Source organism: Tauraco erythrolophus, chromosome Z, assembly GCF_009769465.1.
Source record: "Tauraco erythrolophus isolate bTauEry1 chromosome Z, bTauEry1.pri, whole genome shotgun sequence".
In the NCBI taxonomy this organism is placed as follows: Eukaryota; Metazoa; Chordata; class Aves; order Musophagiformes; family Musophagidae; genus Tauraco; species Tauraco erythrolophus.
The window spans coordinates 18,218,067-18,245,614 of NC_141496.1; the positions used below are offsets into that span (position 1 = coordinate 18,218,067).

General features: G+C 40.7%; 1 protein-coding gene across 2 annotated transcripts in view; it reads left to right on the forward strand.

Annotated features, from left to right (window-relative positions):
- NNT (nicotinamide nucleotide transhydrogenase) overlaps positions 1-27,548 on the forward strand; it is a 50,409-nt gene that overhangs the window by 12,592 nt on the left and 10,269 nt on the right. For both annotated transcript variants that reach the window (XM_086628710.1, XM_086628711.1), the window contains 13 exons: positions 568-755; positions 1,531-1,664; positions 3,415-3,606; positions 4,731-4,884; positions 5,759-5,920; positions 9,490-9,600; positions 11,620-11,765; positions 12,654-12,849; positions 13,461-13,694; positions 15,555-15,715; positions 16,459-16,638; positions 20,850-21,009; positions 23,128-23,209. In XM_086628710.1, coding sequence (XP_086484836.1) covers positions 568-755; positions 1,531-1,664; positions 3,415-3,606; positions 4,731-4,884; positions 5,759-5,920; positions 9,490-9,600; positions 11,620-11,765; positions 12,654-12,849; positions 13,461-13,694; positions 15,555-15,715; positions 16,459-16,638; positions 20,850-21,009; positions 23,128-23,209 — 2,100 coding nt within the window. The remainder of the gene's footprint in view (positions 1-567; positions 756-1,530; positions 1,665-3,414; positions 3,607-4,730; positions 4,885-5,758; positions 5,921-9,489; positions 9,601-11,619; positions 11,766-12,653; positions 12,850-13,460; positions 13,695-15,554; positions 15,716-16,458; positions 16,639-20,849; positions 21,010-23,127; positions 23,210-27,548) is intronic.

The following is a 27,548-nucleotide window of genomic DNA, read 5'->3' on the forward strand; positions in this document are numbered from 1 at the left end:
GGCACCAGGAGGATGGGGAATGGGGGTTGCTCAGCTCCTGAACACCTCATCCCCGTCCTTCACTGACCTCGGTGTCTGCCTGGCCATGTTCTCTCATATCTCAGTCCTCTCTCCGCTGCAGGTGCGCCGGGCCAGCCAGCCCGACCAACCTCGGCAGTTCTGACAGGAACGAGCTCTGCCCGGCGAGTGCCCCGGAATCAGGGTGCTTCGGAGCGCTCCAGGCTGCAGCACCATGGCCATCTCCAGTCGAGTGGTGGCAATCTAGCGGGGCACCTCCTTGCCAGGGAGGGGCCAGCCGCCTGCCTTCCCCATCTCTTCACTGCAGGTCCCGCCTGGCTTGGGCTCCTTTGTCCCCTTCTTAAATCGGGCATTTGCAGAGGTGCTGATCGGCTTGGCCCTGGCCAGAGGGGAGGGGGGTCCGACATGGGCAGAGACTGGTCTGACTGGTTTTGGAGCTGAGAAAGCTCTCGTCTCCTTACAGAGGCTATCTTTGCAGCCCCTCCTGTGCTACCAAAACCCTACTACATAAACCCAGCACATCCCTCCACTCCGATTTTCTTTTCCTAGAGCTGCAGCTCTGGAACAGTTCAAGTCTCTTGGTGCTGAGCCTTTGGAAGTAGACATAAAGGAATCTGGAGAAGGACAAGGTGGTTATGCTAAAGAGATGTCCAAAGAATTTATTGACGCTGAGATGAAACTCTTTGCCAAGCAATGCCAAGACGTTGATATTATCATCACTACAGCGCTTATTCCAGGTATGTTTTATGTGCAAGATGCTAATTTTCATTTATCTCGTGTAAATTGGTGTGATTTGGAGCTGTGCCTGTAGTGGAAACAGAGATGTTAATGAATTATGTCTGTGTGAGCATGTAAATTTTTTCCTTTCCCTGTTAAATGCCTGGTTTTAAAGTGTGTGCCTTTTTTTTTTTTTTTTTTTTTTTTTACAACTTTCATTTTCACAAACTAGCAGTCTTTGACGCGACATCATCATGTTTTCTTATTAAACAAGGAGTGGATAGTAATTAAGTAAGAATATATAATTTTCTTGCATGTTTATTGGATCATTGCTACCTCTGCTATCCAGCTTGTGTGCTCAAACAAGTCCAATTGAAACAGTACTGTATTTTGTAATGGAAATATGAGCTTAGATTTTAGTGCTTTGTATTGTACAATGTCTGTCTTTTAATAACTCATGATGTAGGTTTTCTTTTTTTTTTTTTTTATTATGACTCGAGTTGTAAGATTGGATGTGTTCTGTTTACTGGGGACAAAATTAGACTTGCTATTGTCTCTGGTAGGCTGCCCATGCATGCTTTTTTTGTATGCTTGGGAGCAAGATGTTCTAACATCTCTTCTCTCTGCTTGTATAAACAAACCTCCTGTGACATTTAATCCTAGCTACTGGTTACTTGAAAATTTTACTTACAAAAATAAGGTTTAAAGAGAGAGAGAAGGAGAGAACTCATCTCCTGAGCTCATCAGATAAAACGCTGTGTTTTGTTTTTAACTTAGTATGCCTTGTCTTGTCAGGCAAAAAAGCTCCCATCTTGTTTAAGAAAGATATGATTGAATCAATGAAGGAAGGTTCAGTTGTTGTGGATTTAGCTGCAGAAGCAGGGGGAAACATTGAGACTACAAAGCCTGGAGAAATGTATGTTCATAAGGTGAGCATTTTAACCTGCAGATCGTTCTCAGTTTGCATGAATTCACCTTGTGTTTTGTAAACTGGATGCTGAAAATGAGTAACTGATTTTTCTATTTGGGCTCAAGTAATCCTGAGATTTGCATTTGGTCGCTAGTCATCTTTATAACAATTTGAAGATTTTTAAAGAAACAAATACCTTTGTATAGTGTTAATTTCATTGTTAAACATGGGAGTGTTACTACTTAGACTTCAAAGTCCAGTGATTTGTCTCTGCTGAGTGGAGAGTGTGGTTTGATGTCCATTTCTTGATCTACCTGAAGAGACAGAAATCGCAATAGCTTCTTTGACTTGCTCCTCACCTGCTGCAACTGGAGGTTAACAGTCCCTGTCATATTTAAGCTAAACAGGTTCAGACTATGTCAGTGTTTACTTCAGTGCAAAGTCTCTGGCTTAGTTCAATATAGTTTCAGCTTCAGGAGACTGCTGTCTTTTTATGTCTTTAGCTTTGCCAACATCAGTGTGTCTGCCCTAGAGTATCCAAACACTTGCAGCCCAAACTAGGAGTAGCATGAATTGGTACATTAAACTAAGCAATTTTGCTCTGGACTGAACCAGCTACTTTGGTTTTGCTCCAGTGTTCCTTGGCTCAGTTTTCTCAGTGTTCATTGGCTTGTTTTCTACTTTTCGGGTTTTGCTTTTGATACTTGTGAGAAATCTACTAGCAGTTATAGAAATCGGAGTGAAGAGATATAAAGTAGCAGATTTCCAGAGTTGTGATTTGGTAGTGTAAAGGCATAATGCTGTTGCTATGGTGCTCTAGGGAAGCCTGTAGGACATATTGCTGCCATGGTTGTCATTAATATAAGCAGAGCTGTGTGTGTATATATCATGAGCCATGGATTGTATTTGGCTTTGTGGTTTTCTAGGGCTTTTGATGTCATTGCTTAAAAACTGAAATGAGAGTATGTAGAACAGAAATAGGCAGATACTTGCATGAAGAATTTACATGGAGTGCTTTTTTTGAGAGGAATATTAGCCCTTGGTATAGTGTATTTGCACTGAGCTGTTTTAAAAAGCAGTAGTGCAGAACTATTAGCAATGTGCTGGAGCATTGCATGAAGAAGCCTGAGTTCCTGGAAGCATGCATGGATCTTAGCTGTAAGTTGCGAGAGTGATATTTTAACATAAGCCTGCTTGAACATGAAGGGTGTATGCCAGCCTGAGCTTCCCATGCCTGCCAAAAGCTCAAGAGCCTGAAAGCCAGGTATACTCAACATTTGTTCTTTAAACAGTGTGGGTATATTATGTTATATCTTCACATAAATGTGAACCTGGGTGTGTTACCTGCACAGCTAGCTAGCTAGCTCTGAGGAAGCTCACTTCACTCCTTTGTCATGTAGAAAGTTGCCTCCAGTGCAAGTACCAAGAAGATGCCAAGCATTGGGCAGGATAATCTGTTACCTGGTTGCCTTAAGAAGCTAAGTTCTAAGCGAATGGTAGGATTTGGAGAGGACAAGCTCTTGCACCAATATATCTTCCTCTCTGTGTAGGCTTGTTGCTAATAGCAGTTAAGGTGTTGGATTTGATCAAGTTGTGAGTAATCCTCCCCGACTTAATAATGTTAGAGCTGCAGGTGACAGTTTTAGCTGAGATTGAAAACAGAACTAAGTGAAACAGTTTGGATATATTATTTTCAGAAGGATATATTGGAAGAGATGCTGCTTCAGAGATTGAACTAATCCTTGATATTTTTCTTGGATTTTTATCAGGGTGTTACACATATTGGCTACACAGATCTGCCTAGCAGAATGGCTACTCAGGCCAGTACTCTGTATTCCAATAATATTATCAAACTCCTGAAGGCTATCAGTCCTGACAAAGAGAACTTCTATTTTGATCCAAAAGACGAATTTGATTACGGGACTCTGGATCATGTTATTAGAGGAACTGTAGTGATGAAGGTAAGTCAGTAGCTATTCTCTTCTTAATTTGTGAGTACATACTTTTACATTGATCAGTGTTGTTACTTTAAAGTGCATTCAAAGATAGTGCATGCCAATAGACTTCAGATGTGACCTGATGGATGGTGCGGGCAGTCATGTTTGTATTCATCTGAATATTCCTCCTCCTCTTTTTGTGAAGAGAAACCTCTTTGTTTTTGTCCTCATGTTATGGTTAAACAAATACCTAATGTCTACTATTGAAAAATAGGAAGAAGATTAAATTTCTATGTTGTATTTGTGTGATAAAAGCATAGTTATTTAAAACATGTTTGAAACATCACTACAGGACTAGAAAAAAAATATTCTTTTTTTTTTTATAAATAAATATTTCTGTTCTTATAAGAGTAACTTCAGAAAATACTGGTGAAACTAGAATATGCAGGATACTTTCAGGTCTATTAAGAAATAATAAAATACAAATTTAGGGCGTGGGCCAGTATGGGCTCTCCTGTAACTATTAGGAAATAATAATTTGCAGTTTAGGTAAGAGATGTTAATTTCTGTTGCGTTTTGCTGCATAATGTTGCCAGGATTTTGTAATGCTTATATCGTCTTCTCTGGAGGAGGCTTGCATTGACTTCAGTTCTCTCAAACCACTGAAGTGGTGTGTACAGCTCAGGTCTAATAGCTTCATCAGTTTCTCCTCCAGAGGCCTGAAGAACAGCAAGAAATGTGAGACATCGTGCTTGGTTCCTAGCTGAGGCCTGGGCAGGCTGTGATTACAATTCAGTTCTGTAGCACATTTTGCTATTTCCAAGATCCTATTTTGTTTTGCATAAATGTTTTCCATTTAAGGAACTTTATCTCTTTGGTTTGTGCTTTCACGCTTTGTGCTGTGTTTCCACCAGGTGCTCTTGGGCACTGATATTAAATCTTGGCTGAAAAATGTGTAAACCAGTATGGTTAACTTGATCAGGCTGTACCGATCATCCAGCCTTGCAAACCTGCTGATGCAGAAAAGAAACATGTCCTTGTGGTGTGGCTGTCGGATGTTAAGAATCTGAGTTGCAGGATTAAGAAGAGTAGGCTCCTCTATAAAGCTTCTGCTTATGTTAGGGATAACTGTAAGTATCTCTTGTCAGGATGGCAAGGTGATTTTTCCAGCACCTCCACCAAATAACATTCCTCAAGGAGCCCCTGTGAAGCAGAAGACTGTAGCAGAGCTGGAAGCGGAAAAAGCAGCTACTATTACACCTTTTAGAAAAACTATGACTAGTGCGTCTGTATACACAGCAGGTAGGCAACTTCCAGAGTTGGAGAATCAGTGCAGAGTGCTCCTTATTTGGCTAATACTTTTAAGTGATTCCTCATCTTACTCATTCAATTTAATAACTACCCAGGAGAGCAGTTGTACAAAATCAGTGCAATGTAATAATTGCTTTTGAGATAAAAAATGAAATTTTACAAATTTAACCAAAATTATTAACATTTCAAACAGTGCTGATTCATGCTGTTTGCATATACATGTGTTTGGCTTTATTTAAATATCAGTAAAATACTTCAGATTCTGAAGGACTCCTGCTAGGGACTCTGCCCATACTTTGCAGCAGGATCAATTAATTGTCATTGCTTTCTTTGAACTTTAATGTATTATATGTGACTTAAATGCTCACAGTCTACTGACGTACTGAGAATAGGGTGTTTTTCTTGACAAATAAATATTGGCCCTTCTTGTAATTTGGTATTCTGTGTGCATCAGAGCTTCTGCATGATGTAATTAATGAATCGAGTATTTGTAATTTTAGCTTGTTCTTCGTATGCTTTGAGTCTTCCAAGTAGCATCTCAACATGATTGTGACTCTTCTGCGTTTTTTCAATAGAACAGGAGAGTGACAGGATTCAGTGCTGGTGTGGAAACCTATCTTGCTCCTTCATGAGCATGCATAACAAAGTTATGTGTATTATATTTGAAGTTTTATATTCTACTGTAAAAGAAACACTAGCACCAAAAGAGCCTTGTAGAGCCTGTATATGATCCAGCTGATCTTAAACGTCCATACCCAAAACTGCATTTTGCTTTTAGCTCAGTACTGGACTCCTGTTGTACAGAGTTTAAATGTAAGAAACCATTGAAAAGTTAAGGAAAAGTTCTGCTGTGCTTTTCTTCTAGGTTTAGCTGGCATGTTAGGACTGGGCATTGTAGCTCCTAATACTGCTTTCACTCAAATGGTGACGACATTTGGCCTAGCTGGAATAGTGGGGTACCATACAGTATGGGGTGTGACTCCTGCTCTTCACTCTCCACTCATGTCAGTGACTAATGCTATCTCAGGTAAGTGGCTGTCGTGCAACTGTTTATTTTCTGTTTGAAGTAGGCACAGCTCCTTTAACTGGAACTTGAGACAGAAGTCTGCTGATATGCATTTTAAAATACCAAAGAGCCTAGTCTGAGTTGCATGAATAGCAAGGACATCTGAAACATGTTCCTTCTGAGAATGTGTTTCTTCAAAAGAAGGGCAAATGTGGTACTCTGTATTTTTGATTTTTATAAGTAATATTTCACTCTTAACCTGTTTGCTTTAAAATTTGTTTTACTTGGAGTGCTGCAGTCTCCCCTTTTATAGAACACATCTTTCCTCCTATCTCTACAAAACATTACCCTGAAAATAATCACAGAAACATAGAATGGTTTGGGTTGGAAGAGACCTTAACAATCATCTAGTTCCAACCTCCCTGCCATGGACAGAAACACCCTCCACTACACCAGGTTGCTCAAAGCCTCATCCAACCTGGCCTTGAACACTTCGAGCGATGGGACATCCACTACTTCTCTGGGCAACCTGTTCCACTGTTTCACCACTTTAATTGTAAAAAATTTCTTCCTTATATCTGAACTAAATCTACCTTCTTTCAGTTTAAAGCCATTTCCCCATGTCCTGTCACTATGTGGCCTTGTAAAAAGTCCTTCTCCAGCTTTCCTGCAGGCCCCATTCAGTATCAGAAGGCTGCTAGAAGGTCTCCTGGGAGCCTTCTCTTCTCCAGGCTGAACAGCCCCAACTCTCTCAGCCTGTCTTCATAGCAGAGGTTCTCCAGCCCTCAGATCACCTTTGTGGCCCTCCTCTGGACCCACTCCAGCAGCTCCACGTCCTTCTTGTGTTGGGGACTCCAGAGCTGAACGCAGTATTCCAGGTGGGGTCTCACGAGAGCAGAGTAGAGGGGCAGAATCACCTCCCTCAACCTGCTGGCCACGCTTCTTTGGATGCAGCCGAGGATACAGCTGGCTTTCTGGGCTGCCAGCACACATTGCCGGCTCATGTTGAGCTTCTTATCAACCAGCACCCCCAAGTCATAGAATCATGGAATGGCACAGGCTGGAAGGGACCTTAGAGATCATCTGATCCCACCTCTCTGTCATGGGCAGGGACGCCTCTCAACTAGATCAGGCTACTCAAGGCTCCGTCCAACCTGGCCTTCAACACCTCCAGAGAGGAGGCATCCACAGCCTCTCTGGTCAATCTATTCCAAAGTCTCACCACCCTCGTACTGAAGAATTTCTTCCTAAGGTCTAATCTGAATCTTTTCTCCTTCAAGTTAAAACCATTTCCCCTTGTCCTATCAGTGGACACTCTTGTAAAAAGTCCCTCCCCAGCCTTCCTGTAAGTTCCCTTCAGGTATTGGAAGGCAGCTATTAGGTCCCCCCGAAGTCTTCTCTTTTCAAGGCTGAACAATCCCAGCTCCTGCAACCTGTCCTCGTAGCAGAGGTGCTTCAGCCCCTGGATCATCTTTGTGGCCCTCCTCTGAACACGCTCCAACAGATCTATGTCTCTCTTATGGTGGGGACGCCAGAACTGGACGCAGTATTCGAGGTGGGTCTCACAAGAGCAGAGTAGAGGGGGAGAATCGCCTCTCTTGACCTGCTGTCCACGCTCCTCTTGATACATCCCAGGATGCGGTTGGCCTTCTGGGCCGCATGAGTGCACTGCCGGCTCATGTTGAGCTTCTCATGTATAAACACCCCAAGTCCTCCTCCTGAGGGCTGCTCTCAATCTATTCTCTGCCCAGCCTGTACTCATGCCTGAGATTGCCCCAACCCATGTGCAGGACCTTGCACTTGGCCTTGCTGAACTTCATGAGATTCTCACAAGCCCACCTCTGCAGCCTGTCAAGGTCCCTCTGGATGGCATCCCTTCCCTCCAGCGTGTCCACAACACCACACAACTTGGTGTCATCAGCAATCTTGCTGAGGGTGCACTCGATCCCACTGTTCATGTCACCAACAAAGATGTTAAACAGCCCTGGCCCCAATACTGACCCCTGAGGAACACCACTCGTCACTGGTCTCCGCTTGGACATTGAGCCATTTACTGAATCCACCAAGTGGTCCGTCTTCTAATCCATGTCTCTCCAGTTTAGAGACAAGGATGTTGTGTGGGACAGTATCAAATGCTTTGGATAAGTCCAGGTAGATGATATCAGTTACTCTTCCTCTTACCTTGCAGGAGGTGATCCTTCAGTATTAACCAGCTTTCTTGGGCTTCTCTTCCCTCCATGGCTTTATCCCATAATACCCCAAGCACAGATCCCTGAAGAGGCCAAAGTCTGCTCTCCTGAAGTCCAGGATAGTGAGCTAGCTGTGCTTTCCTTGCAGCCCTAAGGATCTTGAACTCCCTATTTTATGGTCACTGCAGCCAAGGATGCCCTTGAGCTTCATATTCCCCACCAGCCTCTCCTTGTTAGTGAGAACAAGGTCTGGCATAGCACCTCTCCTCATTGGTTCCTCTTGGAATCACTTGGAGAAGGAAGTTATCATCAGTACATTCCAGGAACCTCCTAAATTTCTTCTGCCCTGCTGTGGTGTCCCTCCAACAGATATTTGGGTTTTTCAAGTCCCTCATGAGGACCAGGGCTTGTGAATGTGAGGCTGCTCTTATCTGTCTGTAGAGGGACTAATCTGTTTGGTTTTCCTGGTCAGGTGGCCTGTACAGTGCAGTGTCACCTGCCCCTGCCCTCCCTTTAATCCTGGCCCATAAGCTCTTGGTTTGCTCCTCATCCATCCCCAGGTGGAGCTCCATACACTCCAGCTGGTCTTTGACATAGAATGCGACACCTCCTCCTCTTCTCCCCTGCTTGTCCTTCCTAAAGAGCCTGTATCCTTCCATAATGACACTCCAGTCGTAGGATTCACCCCACCATGTCTCTTGTGATGCCCGTAAGATTACAGCCCTGCAGGTGTGTACACACCTCTGATTGCTCTTTTTTTTTTTTCTTTTTGTTTTTGCATTTGCATAGAAGCATTTAAGTTGGTCCCCCAATGAATCTGACTTCCTGACTGGGGTGACTTTCTTCTGCTCTTCATGTGCTCTCAGCTTGTCTTGATCAGGCTTGATATTATTCCCCTTCTCTTTCAAATGCAGTTTACAGCCCTGTTGACGAGCCCCACTAGCTTGTTGCTAACTTGTCTTTCCTGTTTTCTGCATTCTTTTTTTCTTCTCCTCAACTATGTGTTTTCAGAAAAAGAAAAAATTTTTAAGTGACTTGTAAGATTCATAACTCTGAAAATATGTAGGATTTTTATACCTATGTGTGTAAATATGTGGCAGGTCATGAGCCTGATCTACTTTGACTATTAAAAGCAAAGTTTCTTTTATTGAACAAGTACTTGAGGCTGACTCTGTGCTTGAGGCACTGTATTTCAAAATTATATTCATATACTAATTTTTTTTTTGTTTGAAACATGTTTGTATTGCTCAAAGAGACCATGGTAGTCTTGTTTAGTTAGTAATGTGTAGAGTAGGAGTCAAAATTTGGGTTGACTGGTATGTGTTTGACATCTGAAAGGAAACTTGCTGTAGGTATAGAGCCTTTTAAGGTTGACTAATGCTTTTTTCCTATTTTAAATAGGACTAACTGCTGTTGGTGGGCTGGTGTTGATGGGAGGAAACTATCTCCCTGAAAACACTCCTGAAAGTCTAGCAGTGCTTTCGGCCTTCATCTCTTCAGTCAATATTGCAGGTACGAGTTTTAGGCTTGCTCCTGAGGGTAACTTTGAAGCACGTGTGGCATTAATTTATTTCTTCTAGTTCTTTAATTGTATAGATTCCAGAAATACTATTCTGGCAGTAGGATCTGAGAGCATTACTGCAGTTAACCTGGTTGGCACTAAATGCCATGCAGCTGGTCACCCACCCTCCCTCCCCCTTTGGAAATGAGGAAGAGAATTAAAGGTGAAAAGGGAAGGAGACTTGTGGATTTAATAATTGAAATAAAATCAAAAGAAGTAATAATAATAAAATCATCATAATATATGATAATATATACAATGATAATATATACAAATAAGTGATGCACAGTATAATTGCTCACCATCTGGTGACCAATGCTCGTCCCAGCAAGTGATCCTGAAAAAGAGAGCACAAGAGGGAGAGAACTCTGAGAGTCCGAGAAAGTCCGAGAAGAGACCAAGAGAGCCTCCAAAACTTCCTCGTCAGCCCTCATCTATATACCCAGCATGATGTTGCATGACCTGGAATATTTCACTGGCCAATTTGGCCCTCAATCCTAAATCTAAATTCAAATCATAGATAAAGTTATGGGTCCTTTGTTCTGGCTGTGCTCCTCCCCAGCCTGTTGTGCTCCTGCACACTGGCAAAACATGGGCAGCTGAAAAGTCCTTGATGTCTCAGCACCAGCTATCAACACCAGTGTGATAGCAACATTCTTCTCATAACAAATCTCATACTAAATCCAAAACACAGAGCTGTTCTAGCAACTAAAAAGAAAAACTGTCCCAGCTGAAACCAGGACAAGCATCTGTCAATAAAGCATCCTGGCTTATATTGAGAATAGTGTGGCCAGGAGGACTAGGGAAGCGATCATCCTGCTGTCCCTGGTGAGGTCGCATCTCAAGTACTGTGTTCAGTTTTGGGCCTCTTACTACAAGAAAGACATTGAGGTGCTGGAGCGCATCCAAAGAAGGGCTACACAGCTGGTGAAGGGTCTAGAGCACAAGTCTTAGGAGGAGCAGCTGAGGGAACTGGAGTTGTTCAGCCTGGAGAAAAGGAGGCTGAGGGGAGCCCTTATCATTCTCTACAACTACCTGAAAAGAGGTTGTGGTGAGGTGAGTGTTGGTCTCTTTTCTCAAGTATTAAGCAATAGGACAAGAGAAAATGGCCTCAGGTTGTACCAGGGGAGGTTTAGATTGGACAGTAGGAAAGGGTTGTCCAGCATTGGAACAAGCTGTCCAGGAAAGTGGCTGTCACCATTCCTGGAGGTATTGAAAAGATGTATAGATGCGGTGCTTAGGGACATGGTTTAGTGGTGGACTTGGCAGTGTTACGTTAATGGTTGGACTCAATGATCTTCAAGATCTCTTCCAACCTAAACAATTTCATGATTCTAAAGAACTACTGCCCCCAAGTTTTCATAGTAGTTATTGTATCTGGTTTGCACACCCTGTGGTGTAACATTTTTTTAGGGAAGCATTTAAATGTGCATTTTGGTTCTACAGTATCCTTTGGGTGATGATTATATGAAATGTGTTTTCCTGTAAATCCCAAGGTGGTACTGCATTTGTCCTTGTATGCCTTTTCTACTCGAAAAATATACTAGTGGCATAGACAAAATTCTGCTTGCTCAAGCTTCAGAAGTCCCAACTTCACTAATGAAAAAGATAGAGTGAGCAATGTGACTTAGAAATACTGCTTTTTGCTGGAGTAGATAAAAGGACGCAGTCATAAAGTAAGCTGTATGCTATGGTCATCATAGAGTGTGGAGCCAGAGTGAGTCTTCCAGGCTTTTCAGCTCCTCCATTTATGAGTTTCCTCCAAAGGCTAAAAAAGACAACAGGATCTCAACCTGATTCCACCTGTGTTTCCTGGTGGTTTTCCAGATTACTAGCTTTTCAGAGGCCTTACTGGTGTCAGTTGCTAACTTTGTGTGGTAATACGATTTAACCAGATATTTCTCTTAGAGCTTGGCATATGCTTAGTTTTGGACTTTATTTTTGTAAAATTGTTCCTTTACTTTGGCCAGGTGGGTTTCTAGTTACACAGAGAATGCTGGATATGTTCAAACGTCCCACAGATCCTCCTGAGTACAACTACTTGTACCTACTTCCTGGTGGTGTGTTTGTAGGAGGCTATGTAGCTGCTCTCAACGGTGGCTATAATATCGAACAGGTAAGATAAATTTGTAGCTCTTAGCCTACTCTTCACAGCTTGATGAACTGACTGCTTCAGTGCTTACTCTATTGAGGAGTAAATAGCAAATTAGCCATGGTGTTTTTGTCAGTTATGTATTCCCACAAGGCCAGTCTGAAGTTGATTAACTTTAAGTTTGCAATTGTACCCCAAATGATGCATCTGCAAGTTTTAAAAGCTTTTTTTTTGTCTTTGTAAAGCAGCAGGTACTTTGTAATTTATTGGACAGTTTTCCTAAATTACAGTTTAAATATTACAGCGTCTATGGAAAATCAGTCTTTGGTTTAAGTGTTTCTGAAAATTCAACTTGACATGACAGTTGAAGTAGGAATGACATCTGGATGGCATGAGATTTCAGCACAGAGATGTACAGGGATTGTATCTTTAGAAGCTTTTATGGTAAACTTTTGTTTGGATTTGTTTTAATAGTAAGAAAAAGTGACATGTATTGCCTTCTGTGTTTGGAAAAGTGAATCCAAACATACATTTATGTCAGGGGTTTGTAATACAGTTGAGTGCTTTCAGTTATCTAGACATGTACAGCTCAGTTCATTTAATATACTTTTTGAAAACAGGTGTTCAGATGTGCCATAAGCAAATTCTGAAAGCTTAGTATTTGCAGTGCAGATGAACCAAGGTCATTAAGTAGGGAAAAGTTTTAATAGATACCACACTTTAATTGGCCAAAATCACATCCTGTACAACAGTTTCCCATAGTCAAGAGTTTTGAGTTCAGTTAAGAACTGTGACTTACACACTTTCTGGAGAAATAAGCCTTTTTGTCAATTAATCAGAAAGATTTTTATAATGATTATGCAAGTTATCTCTACTTCACGTATGCGTATTGATGCTTTTCTTACTTTAAAGGTGATGTATCTAGGCTCAGGCTTATGCTGTGTGGGTGCCCTGGCTGGCCTGTCCACCCAAGGAACAGCTCGTCTTGGAAATGCTTTGGGTATGATTGGTGTTGCCGGAGGTTTAGCAGCAACTCTTGGAGGCCTTAAACCCTCACCTGAATTGTTGGCGCAGATGTCAGGTGCCATGGCGCTTGGTGGCACCATAGGTGTGTATGTGATACCGTAAACTACAATATACGCTCCATACATGCATTTATGCCAGCTGTACATACACAAAATACTGTTTAGCTCACAGGTGATGAATTGACCAACTTACGTTTATGGCCTGTGTGTTTTATTTTGCAAATATGTGAAAAAAGAATCGTTAAGTCCCAGGGCTTTTATTAAAGCATTAGGATGTGGTAAAGAACGGGAAGGCTGGTGGAAAAGCAGAAGCACATCATCTCTGTTGGTGAAACTGTATGCAGAGGTGAATGAACTTCCCCAACTTCGTACTTCATGTCCTTACTGAATGCTGCCAAATTCCCTTTTTCACACTGCGCTTTCATTGCAGAAAATGTTGAGTTTTTCAATATTTAGTGAAGCTTCTAAAAACATGATATGCTTTAATCTTCTCACTTCCATGATATCCTCACTGCACAAAATAACACATATGCAGCTTTCAGTTAAATGCCGTAGCAATTTCTAGTGTAGAACACGTTTTTCCATTGGAACAGATATGTGTATTTTTTGTACACAGAACCATGACACATTAATTTCTAGCTGTACAGATTGTTTGTGTTTTGTAAGACTTCCCTCTGTCTTCGACTCTTAATAGGTTTGACGATTGCTAAACGCATCCAGATTACAGATCTGCCTCAGCTAGTGGCGGCTTTCCATAGTTTAGTTGGTTTGGCTGCTGTGCTCACGTGTGTAGCAGAATACATGATTGAATATCCTCACTTCGCTGCTGATCCAGCTGCAAACCTCACCAAGATTGTGGCATACCTTGGCACGTACATTGGTGGCGTGACTTTCAGTGGCTCTCTTGTTGCTTATGGAAAACTGCAAGGTGAGACCTTCCATTCAGAATTAAGTATTTGTTAAAGGTTGTTTTTTTCCTCCAGGATTTAGCTTTGCCTTTAGACTGCTGTGTAATTTGAAGGAAACCTTGTATTTTGCATCAGATAAAAGTTTATATGTTTAATTCTTATGAGTGTACGTTTTTCTTTTTAATTCTTTTTAATTTGTGCACAGCCTTAGTTATGAAAGGTCTGTCTTCAATGCTTGGACTTGCTGCTGCTATCAACTGACAAGTTGTGTAAGCTTCCCTCAATTCATCTTGTCTAGAATTAAGTGTTGCTTTAGTGGTGTTAAGTCTTTGTAATTACTTTTATGATCACAACTCTTTATTTCTGAGCAGATGTTTTAACAGAAACGCTGGTGTTGCTGGACTCAGTGACCACCGCTAATATTTATGGGATTTTTTTCTTAGCATTGCAGGCTTCATCTGCGTAGGTAGCTAGCTTGCAGTATCAGTTGAGACTGCCTCACCTCAAACCATTCAGTTCACTGTCTGTTTACCTACTGTGCAAACTCCATGCTCTGTACCTCTTACCATTTTAGTAAATATGCCTTCTGAATTAAATATGCACTAATTCCTGATTCTTGTGTGCCTGAAGGTTTCTTTATTGAATTTATTTTTGGTTTTGTAAGCACACAGGTTTTGAGGGACTGAGATAATACCTGTACTAAGAAGTTCCGGCTGAGAGCTTCCTATTACTAATCCTATTATTAGCTTTACAATAGTTCCTTTGGGAAACATCTGTTTGCTTTCTTCAGTGGTTATGAGACCAGCCATTGAAGGAGGAAGCATGACATGGATGGAAAGCTGTCTTCTCTAATAATCTTTTGAAGGATTTGTCAGTAGTATGTATTTCTGATACATTTCTGCTAAGCAGTTACTCATTTATTTCTTCTTGTTTTTTTTCCTCTTCTCCATCTTACGCCATCCACCCCTTCAGTGGTTTGTGCACATGTCCCTAGTGAACTCACTGCCTGTTTCAGCCCAGTCTCCTGTTGTTTGGGTTTTTTCTCCCTCCCCTTTGCATTTTTATATCAGCACGATAATAAGTAGCTTGTCTGTACCATTGAACTAGAGGTAGTAGGTCACACACTTGGACTCTAGCCCTTAGACCATCAGTTCATTCTTTCCCTTGAATTCAGATACATTTATATGAGACATTTGGTAATTACTTACAACTAAAGTAACAGATAAACTTTACTTTGCTGTGGTTTTTTTTTTTGGGGGGGGGGGAAAGCCTCGGGTGAAAGTACATATGTAGCTGTCTTTTTAAATGGAATCACACGAATACTGAACCTTCTTTTCCCCTCAAGTTTCTGCCAACGTGGGAAGCTGTGAGAAGTCTGTGTGACTGAGGATACTGGTGAAATTAAAGCATTTGAAAGCAGGAGTGCTTTATATTTGAGGTTATCTGCATAGTCATGTTTTTCTAAGCACACAGCTTTTGAGAGACAGAGGTGTAATGCCTGTACTATGAAGTTTCAGTTAAAAGTTTCGTATTACAGAGCTTCATAAACAACATGCAAAGACTTGGGCCAGAATGAAAGTACATTTGTAAAAAAAAAAGGCTTTTCAAGAGAAGAGAATTTTATGATTATTCTGACTCACTTCAGTGAGATGAGGAATTAAAAAGAGTTTAAACAGGAGTATTTGGGAATCTAGAGTAAGTTTGAATGTGTTGCAATACTGAGTCAGCATAAGGTCTCAGCTTCAATTAACTTGTTTTATGTTCTGCCCCTCCCTTTTTCTTTTTTAAATTTTTCTTTTGCTGAGGTATTCAGTCTTCTGCGGAAGAGACAGGCTCTCCTGCATGTATGTGTCAATCTCTGAATATGCGTTTGATTGCAGGTATCCTGAATTCTGCACCACTGCTCTTGCCTGGTCGACATGCATTGAATGCAGGATTGCTTGCTGCCAGCGTTGGCGGGATGGTTCCGTACATGATCGATCCTAGTTACACTACAGGAATTACTTGCTTAGGTTCTGTATCAGCTCTCTCAGCCATAATGGTAAGCTGCGGAGTTTTAGGAGGTGAAACAAATAAAGAAGCAGTTTCTTCTTCAGTGTTGCAAGTTTCCTTTTAATGATTGTATTTTACCATCCTGAGTCATGATCATCATAGTGCCTATATGCTGACTTGCAGTAGCAAGTAGCAACTGACTTTCCTAAATCTAGCTGTAAACCAGAACTGTTCCAGAGAAACCACGTTTGTATATGATTAATTTTTACAGCTATGACTTAATGGAGCTTTTTATATGACAAACTGATATTTTAAAATACTTTTTGGAAAGTTTGTCCTTAAAATACTTAAAAGACCACTGGATCTACAGGTTGTCATGATAACTTAGTAAGATTATCCCCATGTGTAGCTTCCCCCATTCACTCACACCAGCTGTTGCAAAATTTACCCTGAATATTACTACATTGTAAACTGAGTCTTGCAAAGACAGTGTGCTCAATGTGAATCCTTTAATGGTATGAACAGTTCCATGGAGCTGATAGGATATTTTTGTGAGTAAAAATATGCGGCTAAGCACAGGATGAGGTCAGTGAAGTGCCTTTCTGTCCACTCGCAGAACACGGAATCAGTAAGTCTAATCCTCAGGCCACAGCTTGACGTCTCCTACATGGAAAATACTTGAATAGGTTACTAAGTAACTTGATACTTATTTCAGTGCTGCAGGCAGACTGTCTTCTCTGCATGTTCTCCTTAGTCGTAGCTTGTACTGACGTATTTTCTTTCCTTTTCCAGGGTGTCACTTTAACAGCAGCTATTGGAGGTGCTGACATGCCTGTAGTTATTACTGTCCTGAACAGTTACTCTGGATGGGCTTTGTGTGCTGAGGGCTTCCTACTGAACAACAACTTGCTGACCATTGTTGGTGCTCTCATTGGCTCCTCCGGGGCCATCCTCTCTTACATCATGTGTGTGGTAAGAAGTCAGCAGAAATTGTCCTTGTTTTCCAAGTAATGAAAAACCTTATTCAGCATGTTTGCTACAAAGATAGACAATTGGAAGACCAAGCTCCTAGATTTTTAGAGACTAGAAAATTCTGGATTGAAACTATGGGGCTAGATGTCAATCATCTGTCTTTGATTTGGAGAGATACATACCTCAAAACTGGGGAAAGCCTTTGCATTGGCTTGGGCACAGAGGGTTTCAACCTGGGCTGAAAAATAGGTATGATTACTTGTGCTCAGCTGTTTTTCTTAGTCATGTCGCTCTGCAGTGTTGTTAAGTTTAAGCTAAACTTAAAATTTATCAGCAGGATATACTTCAAGTAGCGAGTTCCTTTAAAAAAAAAAAGTTTGGTTTGATTAGAGAAGAATTTAAAGTTTGTTTTTTGGAGTGGAGGAAAACGTGCTGCTTTAAGAGCAGCTACGTTGAAGTACCACGGGGTGGCAGCAGGCTTCTGTTAATGTGTTGCTGGTACTAATGTCTCTGTCAGAGCAGACTTGAGCTTCAACTCTGTGTGTAAATCATGGTACGTTATTAATAATGGTCTCCTTTCTCTGGAACATTTGTACAAAAGTCTCTTGTTTTTCTGTATCTGTCTCGTCTTTGTTTTCAAAGATGGAGACCTAATGAATTACAGGAAACTGTTCACATTGCAGCAGCAGCCAGCCTGCTGATTCTTTGTTGTGTAATTGTTTCACTTCTGCTTGTGTTCTTGTATCATTAGTGTCCCTCTTCTCCTGTCCTGATGTTTTCCTATGGTCAGCCTTGCCTGTCGTCTTCTACTTTGTCACTGCTGATAAGTAGTGAGGTTACCATGTTAGGAACGTTCAGTATAAGTCATTTTCATCTCTTCTGAGGAACAATTTCAGAAAAGCTTAAACCTCCTTTGTGGAGGTGAGTTTAAATGAACAATCCTAGGTATGAATTTTAAAGAGTCTTGTTCTTTCTTTAGCATTTTGTGTCTCCTTATCAAAAGGAAATCAGATCATGTGGCTCATGGGACATCTTTTTATATATAAATATATATATTTTTGTACAGTCAGCAATTTAGTCCATTTCAGTAGAAAGATGATGCTTATGGGCAACACAGGTATGAAAAGTGTGTTCTTTTAAATATCAAATTCTTGTTTCTTGGTGAAAACGCGATATTTTGGGTGTGTATTTACCAGTAGGCATAGTCACTCTGTACTTTCATTTTTGTTTTACTGTCTCTTCCTTTTTTAGTTTATTTTATTGCTGGCTCCTCTGAGCATTCACAGAGAGTTTTGAGATATTTGCATCTGTTGGTTGGAGGAATCTAGGTAAATAGGAAGCCTGAGGAAGTAATTAGCAAAATAGTTATGCAAACACGGAGTGACTTTCCTCTACATATTTCTAATTTTTCAGGAAGTTTAGTTTTTTGAAGTAGTATTCTAGAAATCTTATGCCGCTTTACGTAAGCTTAGACAATTAAAGCTGATCAGCCAGTAAAATTGAAATTATTTTGTGTAGTTTCTGCACAATAAACAGAATAAGTTGTTTCTAGCCCAGCATTTTTCTCTTCTGCTTTACTTCCTTTAATGGAAATCATTACTTTAAAAAGCATTGTTAAAATCAGGGGATTCAGTGTCATTGTTGGGAAGCTGCGTTTCAAGAGAAAAAATGCTTAAGAGATTCAAGAAATTCTGCTTCAGGCTGTTGTTGCAACCTGTGCTAATGAAGCAACAGTTTTGCCCTCCTTTCCCCGCCCCGACTCCCCATTTCCACCCATCCCCAATATGACCTCAATCCAAAGCAATTTATTTCTTGAAATATAGATGAGAAGATGTTTTTGGAAATATCTTAATGGTTGAAACCTTATTTCTGCATAATTTGCAATTACTTTTTGTGATAAAACTGTAGCTTAATCATCCAAAGCCTATCCAGATAATCTCTTAAATCTTAAGTTGATAAAATTGGCCAACATGTATTCAGATAACCACGTAGTTTTTGCACTTATATCTGCTTGATTCTCCACCCATCCCTCTTTTGTGCCTATTAGTAGGATGAGTTAAGTTGTTTAACTTCAAAACAAAAAAAGCAAAGGCCTGTACCATTCTGACTTCTTTTAAAACACTAACACAATGTGTTTTCTTCAGAGCACTGGATTGTATTAGCATGTTCTTCTCTTTTTTTTTTTTTTTTTTCTAAATCTCCAGAGCGAATACTTAATGATTGTAACTGTAGTATTTGAATCAGTATGCTCAGAGGTGGGGAAGAAGCTTCAGGTCAAAATGAAACCATTACTTGGGATGATGAAATGGAGCAAGAGAAAGGACAAATTGTGCTAGGCTTATAAATGGTATGCATGACCTGTACTAGTTCTCAAGTGTCTGTGGGCACAGTGGAAGGACTTGGAGTTCACAGGGATCAAGGGTTTGTTGTTGCCTGGGCTGTGAGCTCCTGGCCAGTATCACCTGTGTATGCACAGCCAAGAAGGCTTTTTACTGGTAGTTGGATTATCTGTGAATGGTGAAGCCTGCACTTTATTAATATATGTTTGTGGTCTGTGGTGGTAAAGAAGGTGAGAGAGGCTATAGAAGAGTTTCCACACTGTCCCTGTGTGGAGTAGGTCTTAGCTGAATTGGTTAATTTTTGCTTGATGAGGTCTTGACTCATTTTGAAGTCTTCTGTATCACCCCCTTTTTTTGCCAGATTTCCCTCCTCTTTCCTCTGCTCTCTGGTGTGGAACCAGGCAAGGGTGCTTCAATCTTGTGCTTGCCTTGTGTAGATTCTCAGATTTTTAGCAGTATTTGAACTTCTTATTTTCCCTTTCACCTAGTCTTAGTGTTGTCTTTTAGCTTACATTTGTGTAGAAAGTGGTTTGCTTCTTGTAAGCTTAGCATGCGCAACATCTGAAAAGGGTATTCTTCTGTCTAGGCTAGGTAGTCTTTTTCCTGTTCGAGGGTTTGTTATTGTGATGCACGTCAAAGGCAGTGTGTTCCTAGAGGACATGAGCTACTGCCTACTGGAGGCAGTAGAAAGATGCTAATTTCCTGCATTTGTGCACCTTCCTTACAGTATCTGAAGCAGTGATGGTTTGTCAGGATAGACAGAAGTTCTTCTAACGTCTTCATTGTGCTTGTTTGCTAGATGATGAATTTCAGACAATGGCATACCTTCTCAGGCTATAGCAAAAATCCTGTGGGGTTGCATGATTTGAAATGTCAGTGGAAAATGGACACGTGGAAGCATGCTTTCGTGTGGGTGTTTCCTCCCCCTTGTATATGTGTGCCTCTTCAGATCCATTCTTAAATCTCGCTGTGGTTTCTGAGCTAGCACAGCAGATGTATGACACACGTTTAATTGAAGAAGACATTTATCCTGTTCCTTTCCTGCTTCTAAAGTTTTGTTTACTGCAGTTACAAGTTTTGCCTACTTACAGATATTGCCAGATATTGCTTTTGGACCACACTCACAAGGAGACATGCTAGTGAAAACATTTATCCAGTGGCTTTTCCTGGCTATCTATCTACAGAGCCGAGTTTTCAGGATGTGTTCTCCTCTTAAAGCTCCTAGTTTAAGATCTCTTGTTCCCCTTTGATGCTCCTACAGTAAGTTAATGGCCCCCTTCAGTTCATTACAATTTATTTTGAGTTAGCATTTGGTTAGTTTTGTGTGGCTACTTAGCTTTGTTGTGTTCTCTCCTGCTTTGATGCTGTAGGAGCTTTGCTTCTGTGCTACCTGTAAGAGCTACGTGGCTTCCATACTGTCATATAACAGTTCTGTGGTTACGTGTTGAGTTGCTCGAGAACTTAAGAAAATACCTTGCAAAAATTGTGTGCGCGTGTGTATATGTATATAAAAAAAACATTAAAAATTCTGTCATCAGTATGCATTCTTTCATATCCCTACCTTTTAAGAACAAAAAGAGATCAATATTTGCTATTTGTGTTGTTTTCTTCTTTGTCTTGGGGAAATGTTGATGCTCTCCCATTACACGTGTTATGTAATGTGTTAGAAGCTGATGTTTGGCTATTGTTGTGTTAATCTGGGCCTGTGTTTTAAGGAGCCTGTTTTAAGAAATTTTGAGTTGTATTCGGGCAAAATGAGCAGATAAAAACTATTGTGAGGAAGCTTAAATATCTTCTGGAGTTTTCTTTGTGGACGTCTCTCCTTTGTTTCTGGATTTCATCTTTAGCTGATCAAAACCTCTTGTCTTTCAGGCTATGAACCGTTCCCTTGCAAATGTGATTCTAGGGGGCTATGGCACCACTTCAACAGCTGGTGGGAAGCCCATGGAAATTACTGGAACCCACACAGAAATCAATGTGGACAATGCAATTGAAATGATAAAAGAAGCCAATAATATTATTATTACTCCAGGTAAGAGCTCTTAAATCATACAGCAAGATCTTCAAAGAATGTATTATTTAAAAAAAAAGAAAGGAAACAAACAAAACAAAACAAAAAACTGTAGCCTGTCCTGCATCTGCAATGTAGCTGCAGCATGTCAAAATGCAAGGTCCTTCACCTGGGTCGGGCCAATCCTAAGCACAAATACAAACTGGGCACAGAGTGGGTTGAGAGTAGCCCTGAAGGGGAAGGATTTGGGGGTGTTTATAGATGAGAAGCTCAACCTGAGCCGGCAGCGCACTCCTGCGGCCCAGAAGGCCAGCCACATCCTGGGATGTATCAAGAGAAGCGTGGTCAGCAGGTCAAGAGAGGTGATTCTCCCCCTCTACTCTGCTCTTGTGAGACCCCACCTGGAATACTGCATCCAGTTCTGGTGTCCCCATCATAAGAGAGACACAGATCTGTTGGAGCGTGTTCAGAGGAGAGCCACAAAGATGATCCAGGGGCTGAAGCACCTCTGCTACGAGGACAGGTTGCAGGAGGTGGGATTGTTCAGCCTTGAAAAGAGAAGACTTCGGGAGGACCTAATAGCTGCCTTCCAATACCTGAAGGGAACTTACAGGAAGGCTGGGGAGGGACTTTTTACAAGAGTGTCCACTGATAGGACAAGGGGAAATGGGTTTAAGTTGAAGGAGAACAGATTTAGGTTAGATCTTAGGAAGAAATTCTTCAGTATGAGGGTGGTAAGACTTTGGAATAAATTGCCCAGAGAAGTTGTGGATGCCCCCTCCCTCAAGGTGTTGAAGGCCAGGTTGGAGGGAGCCTTGAGTAGCCAGATCTAGTTGAGAGGCGTCCCTGCCCATGACAGGGAGATTGGGTTAGATGATCTCTGAGGTCCCTTCCAGCCTGTGCCATTCTATGATTCTATGACTGGGTCTGTGGGGTCTGTTTTTGTTCCCGGGTTAGTCATCATTCCTCTGAGTAGACGTGTGTATGTCACTTTATTTTTCCTTGTATGTGTCTCTTCAAACTTTTTCCAATTTATTTAGATTGCAAATTCTTCAGGACAAAGGCTGTCTTGTAATTATGTTTACAGTTAATTCTGTGTACAGCTGTTGTGGTGTGAGTTTCCAAGCACTACCACAGTACCAGTGGTACCCATAACAAAATATCTGTCTGTTAAGTTGCTGAGAGTATTTTGTTTATGCTTCTCATCTGCTCGCTCAATTCTGTATTGTTTTATTAAAAAAATGGCAGAAAAACATCTAAAACCTAGTTAGTATGCAACAAATACTGGAATTAAAGTGGAAAGAACCAAAGTTCTGAGTCGCCTGAAACTATTATGTTGGCTGTAGGCTCATATGGTTCAATAGCACATTCCCTGTTAGGAGAGGTTGGGTAGGGAATAGCTCAAGACTTGTTTTCCTTCAGCTGAATGGCACAATTATTGTGTTAAATTTATTTTAGCGTAGGAATGAGAAGAATGCTAAAAACCAAAGTTGTCTTTCGTTTTTTTTTTTCAGCTTAAATGAAAATATCAGTGAAGTAGAGTTCTAATTTGGGAAGTTACCTTTATTTTCTAACAAAGCTTGCAAACATCTTCAAGGAGTTTGCCTGTTGCTCTTGTGGTCAGATTTTCAAGACACTGTTAATCATTTATACTCTTCATTTTCTTCCTGGGCATTATTTCTCTGATGAATTAATTCAGACAGAAAGACTTAACAGATTATTTACTGCTAAAAGGTGTATTCAACTACTAGGTTTGCAATATGCAAATCCGAAATTTTGTTGAGGGTAATGATGGTCAAGTAACCTCATAGTAGCCTCTTTATCAATTTTTTAGTGTACCTATCTGAAACATCCTTTTCTGATAGAGAATGCAACACATATTTCTGTGAAGCTGAAATAAGTTACTTGTGTAGTTTGACTGGTCAAACCACTACACTGACCAAAAAGAAGAGAAGAATTACAGTGGTCAGTCTGGAATGAGTCTCGTGTGTGTGTATATATTTATATAAATATAATTTTTTTTCTTCTTTCTTTTTAATTATGAGAGCTTCTCTTTGTGTGGAAGGTACACTTATTGTCTCTAACTGTTTGGTCTGCACTGGAACAGAAAAATAGCTTAATATTTGGTATTTTTTTCAGGTTACGGTTTGTGTGCAGCAAAAGCTCAGTACCCCATAGCTGATCTGGTGAAGATGTTGAGAGAACAAGGGAAAAATGTCAGGCAAGTACTTCCCTTGATGAAAAGTATTACAAGTTTTGTGTTTGTGTGGTTTTTTTTTTCTCATTCCATTAAGATCCCCTACAAGTCTTTGTTTTGTTTTAATTTTTCTGTCTGCAGTCAATTTTAAGCTGATCTCTCTCTCAGAAATACTAGCTGGGGGAATGCTCTAGTCCCTACTAACTTATAGCTGAATATCTAGAAACTTCATGCTTTAGTGTAAAAGATCCCTTACCCCTTTACACTCTTCACAAATTTGTTTTTTCGAAGTAGCCCTAGCAGTTGGAGAATAATTTTTTTAGTTGTTTTTTTTTGGATTGGTTTTGTTTTGTTTGGTGTCATGCTGAAGTTCTGTTAAAAAGAATGACTTTAAAATTTAATACTTCTTTATTGTAGCAACAGAATCTTACTTTTTGGAAAGGGTAAGTTAGCTCCTTTAGATACACATGCTCTGTCTTTGGATATCAGTATTTTGTACAAAACTAGCAGTGAAGTTTTTTGTAAAATAAAACTTTAATGTAGCTTTTTGTATTGTGTTCAAGAGAACAGTTAGCAACCTTTTCTAAAGGTGGAAAGCTCTGTGAAAGCAACCACTTTGTGGAGATATGTTACTGTGAGGAGTAATCACAACAGCTGACTTCACTGCAGGGAGAATAGGCTTTTTTTATGCTTGTGGTCAGTGAGCACAGGCTTAACTTAAGGGCTTTGAATTGCTTCCTGGAGAAACCTCTGTTAAGAGGATTGTTCACTAGGCTAAAATAGCTTTAATGTTCTGTTTCTTTTGAGTCCTAATTACCTAAGGAAATGGACCCTTCTGCTTGGGGAATAGTTAAAGGCGTGCAATGGGAATAGTTGAGGCTCTAGGCAGGACATGAGAGCCTACTGCAGTATGGAGAAGTGTTTGCTGGGGTCAGTCTGGTATGAAGTGTTAAGAGATCAGGTAGCAGCCTCTGCACCAAGAACATGGAACTTACTTGTTTCCTGGGATAACTGACTTGCATTAATAGATCCACAGTCTACCTTGCCTTTCTACTCTTCTGCTAACCCTTTCTGCATTCTGGAATAGCTGAAGACATTCAGTGTGTATGGATGAGAGATGTATTGCAGATGCTAAAGAGCTCCTGTTTTCAGACTGATGTGCTGCGCGCAGTGCTTCTGTTAAAGTAGGTCTCCTGTCTGTGATGTTCCTCTGAATCCTCATAACTCAATCCATGTGATCTTACATTAGCAGCAGGACTTTATCTTTCACAGGATATACTGCATGTTTCCCTCTTCCAAGCATTAGAGCTGTGGTGTCTTCTCTCACACTATGCTTTGAAGGCTTCTACAGTTTGATTTGTTCAGAAAGTAGCCAGTGAACATAGGAAGATCTGGGGATGTAAACTTCTGTCACTACTTTGGTGTCACTACTCCAATCTGGCAATCTAGTTCTGCCAGCTCCCTTCCTCAAAACAGAGTCAACTGGAGCGGGTTGCTTAGGATCTTGTCCAGGTGAATTTTGAATATTTAGCCTCCAGAGATGGACTTTAAAGCATCTCTGTTCCAATGTTCAGCTTTAGAGTAAAACATTCTTTTTTCTGTGTGTCAATTTGCAACCATTGCCTCTTGTCCATTCACTGGATACCGCTGAGAAGAATCTGGCTCTGTCTTTTTCACTCCGCTCCATCAGTACTTACACACAGTGATAAGATTCTTTTGAGCCTTCTCTTCTGCAGGCTGAAGTATCCCAGCTCTCAGCCTCTCTTCTTGTGACAGGTGCTCCAAGCTGTTGAGCAACTTAAACCTACTCTTCCTGGGTTCCCATAAGTTTTTGCTCCTGCAAGCGAGACTGTTATAAGAGTTCTTTGACTATTGCATGGAAGGATTTTTAGAGTGCATGAGGCCAGTCCCACGGATGTATTCTGCTGGAGTGCTGCTCCAAAAAGCAGAGATAATTCTTAGGTGCCAGTATTGGTCTCAAGTCATTTCCTTCTTCAGTTTATTTGTAGACGTCACAGATATTGAAAGTATTGGAAAGCTAACATCATGACTCCCTTGCTCATTGTTTGGGAAGCTATTTTCTAATTATGGTAACTTAATAGCTGAAAGTTAGTCAAGTCTTGGTTTTCATTTGAAACAAGATATTTGCACAGATGCTGGTTAGCGAGACTCATTCTCTGATTTCCATGTGTTTCTTTGAATTAGATGGTCACTTTCTTTTGGAATCAGTACTCTAGCAATAAGTGTGGGTTTTTTTTTTTTCTTCTTCCACTATTTTTCCAAGCTTATTGAAAAGTTGCGTATGAGTTTTTGTAGTGTTTTACAGTATGATGGATAACAGCAGGGTTGTTGGAAGCTTAGCAGCAATTACTTGTTAGTGTTTACGCAGAAAGTTGCAATTTTGCATATGAAATCGCTTTATAGATGTATTTGTTCACACATAGATGAGAAATGAGGGTGTGTGCTGGCCTATCTCCTTAATGGAGCAGTCCTTTTCATACCTTATTTCTCCATGTTTAGCAAAAGCTCTGTGTGTGTCCAAATTGTACTAAAAATTTTGAAGGCCCATTAGTTGTGCAACAGAACAACCTTTCTTCTGGAGAAGAGAAGGCTCTGGCGTGATCTCATAGCAGCCTTTCATTACTTAAAGGGGGCCTGCAGAAAAGCTGGAGAGGGACTTTTTACAAGGGCATGTAGTGATAGGACAAGGGGCAATGGCTTTAAACTGAAAGAGGACAGATTTAGATTAGATGTAAGGAAGAAATTCCTTACTCAGAGGGTGGTGAGGCAGTGGAACAGGTTGCCTAGAGAAGTTGTAGATGCCCTATCCCTGGAAGTGTTCAAGGCCAGGTTGGATGAGGCTTTGGGCAACTTGGTGTAGTGGAGGGTGTCCCTGCCCATGGCAGGGGGGTTGGAACTAGATGATCTTCGAGGTCCCTTCCAACCCTAACCATTCTATGATTCTATTATGATTCTTGGCTAATGCAGTGAGAGTGTTGCATGCTTTTGGCTTTCCTTTCACTGCTTCTGTGGGGGTGAGCTTTATTTTTTTTATCAGCCTTGGTGAAAAAAAAATTAACTGGTTTTGCATTTTATGTTGGCTTTACAGGAGAGAAACATGAATGAATCCCTGAAATAGCTGGCTTATGCTTGAAATGAGTCAATCTCAGGAAGGGATCACTGCAGTGGTTACCTAGTATTTTAATGAAATAAATCTGTATTTACAGTTTGTGGTAATTCAGGCCTTTCATCACTTTGCGGAGCTCCCACGGTGTTCATTGAGTGCAGCTGCTGTCCCTCTGGTTTCAGCAGGCCTGGAGTGCCTCGGGACCGTAGCATGCTCACCATCCAGATGTAGTGACACTCTCACACATCCACTGTGGAGGGGTGCCAGCATGGACATACGATTGTCATCAATTTGTAATGCCCATACTGTGCCAAGAAAAATTGTGTCTGTCATATGGTCTTTTTTTGCTTCATGGCTCACGATTGATCCAGAGGAGCTGTTGTTTTCATTTACTTTGCCTATAGCCATAACATTCTCAGTGAAGAGCGCAGATTATATAACATGGGGCATAACCTTTGACTGGGGTTTAAATTTAGACGTACGGGAGAGTTTGGAAACCTCTGACTGTTTTAGTTATTAAATTGCATAGCTAACATCATCGCTTACTTGAGATGGTCTTGCAGCAGATCACATCTTTAATGCATTAGTAGGATCATATAGAAAGCTGGGTATTACTGAGCCTTCGCTATAGCTTTTCCTTGTTATGGATGGGTAAAACAACAAAACTTTTCATAGGCTAGATCCTGTAGTCAGCAGAATCCATTGGCCTTGAAGAGGAGATGCTTGTTCTATTACTGGGGTATTTTTGCCAAGTTACAACTGAGGAAATTGTTGAAAGTTCTCACCTTACCAAAATTTTTCAGCCACACGCTATGTTGTTTGTAGGCCCTTAGTTGTGAAATTTTGGTTTCTTCTATATAATTAAATTATATTCTACATGTAGATATATAATTATTCTGTAGTATTACAGTACAATTTAAAACTGTATACGTTCTCATATGAGCATGGGTAATTGATCCTGTCCATGTCCACATCAAGTTAACCGTCCTCGCGTTTGCCACCATCCTTGCTTTTTGTCTTTCCTAAGACTTTTTCTGTCAGTGTATTTTGTTTTCCTGCATAGCAAGAAATTCTTGATACAAAAAACGTATTGCAGGGTGAAAGGACTCTTAAAATTGTGCTTTGTATAGACTTTCTAAATCTAACTCATAATTCAATATAATGGTTTTCTGTTAACTCTCATAGTTGAGAGAAATGCAGATGACCGCTTTAACAGCCTTTCAAATTAGTCACTAA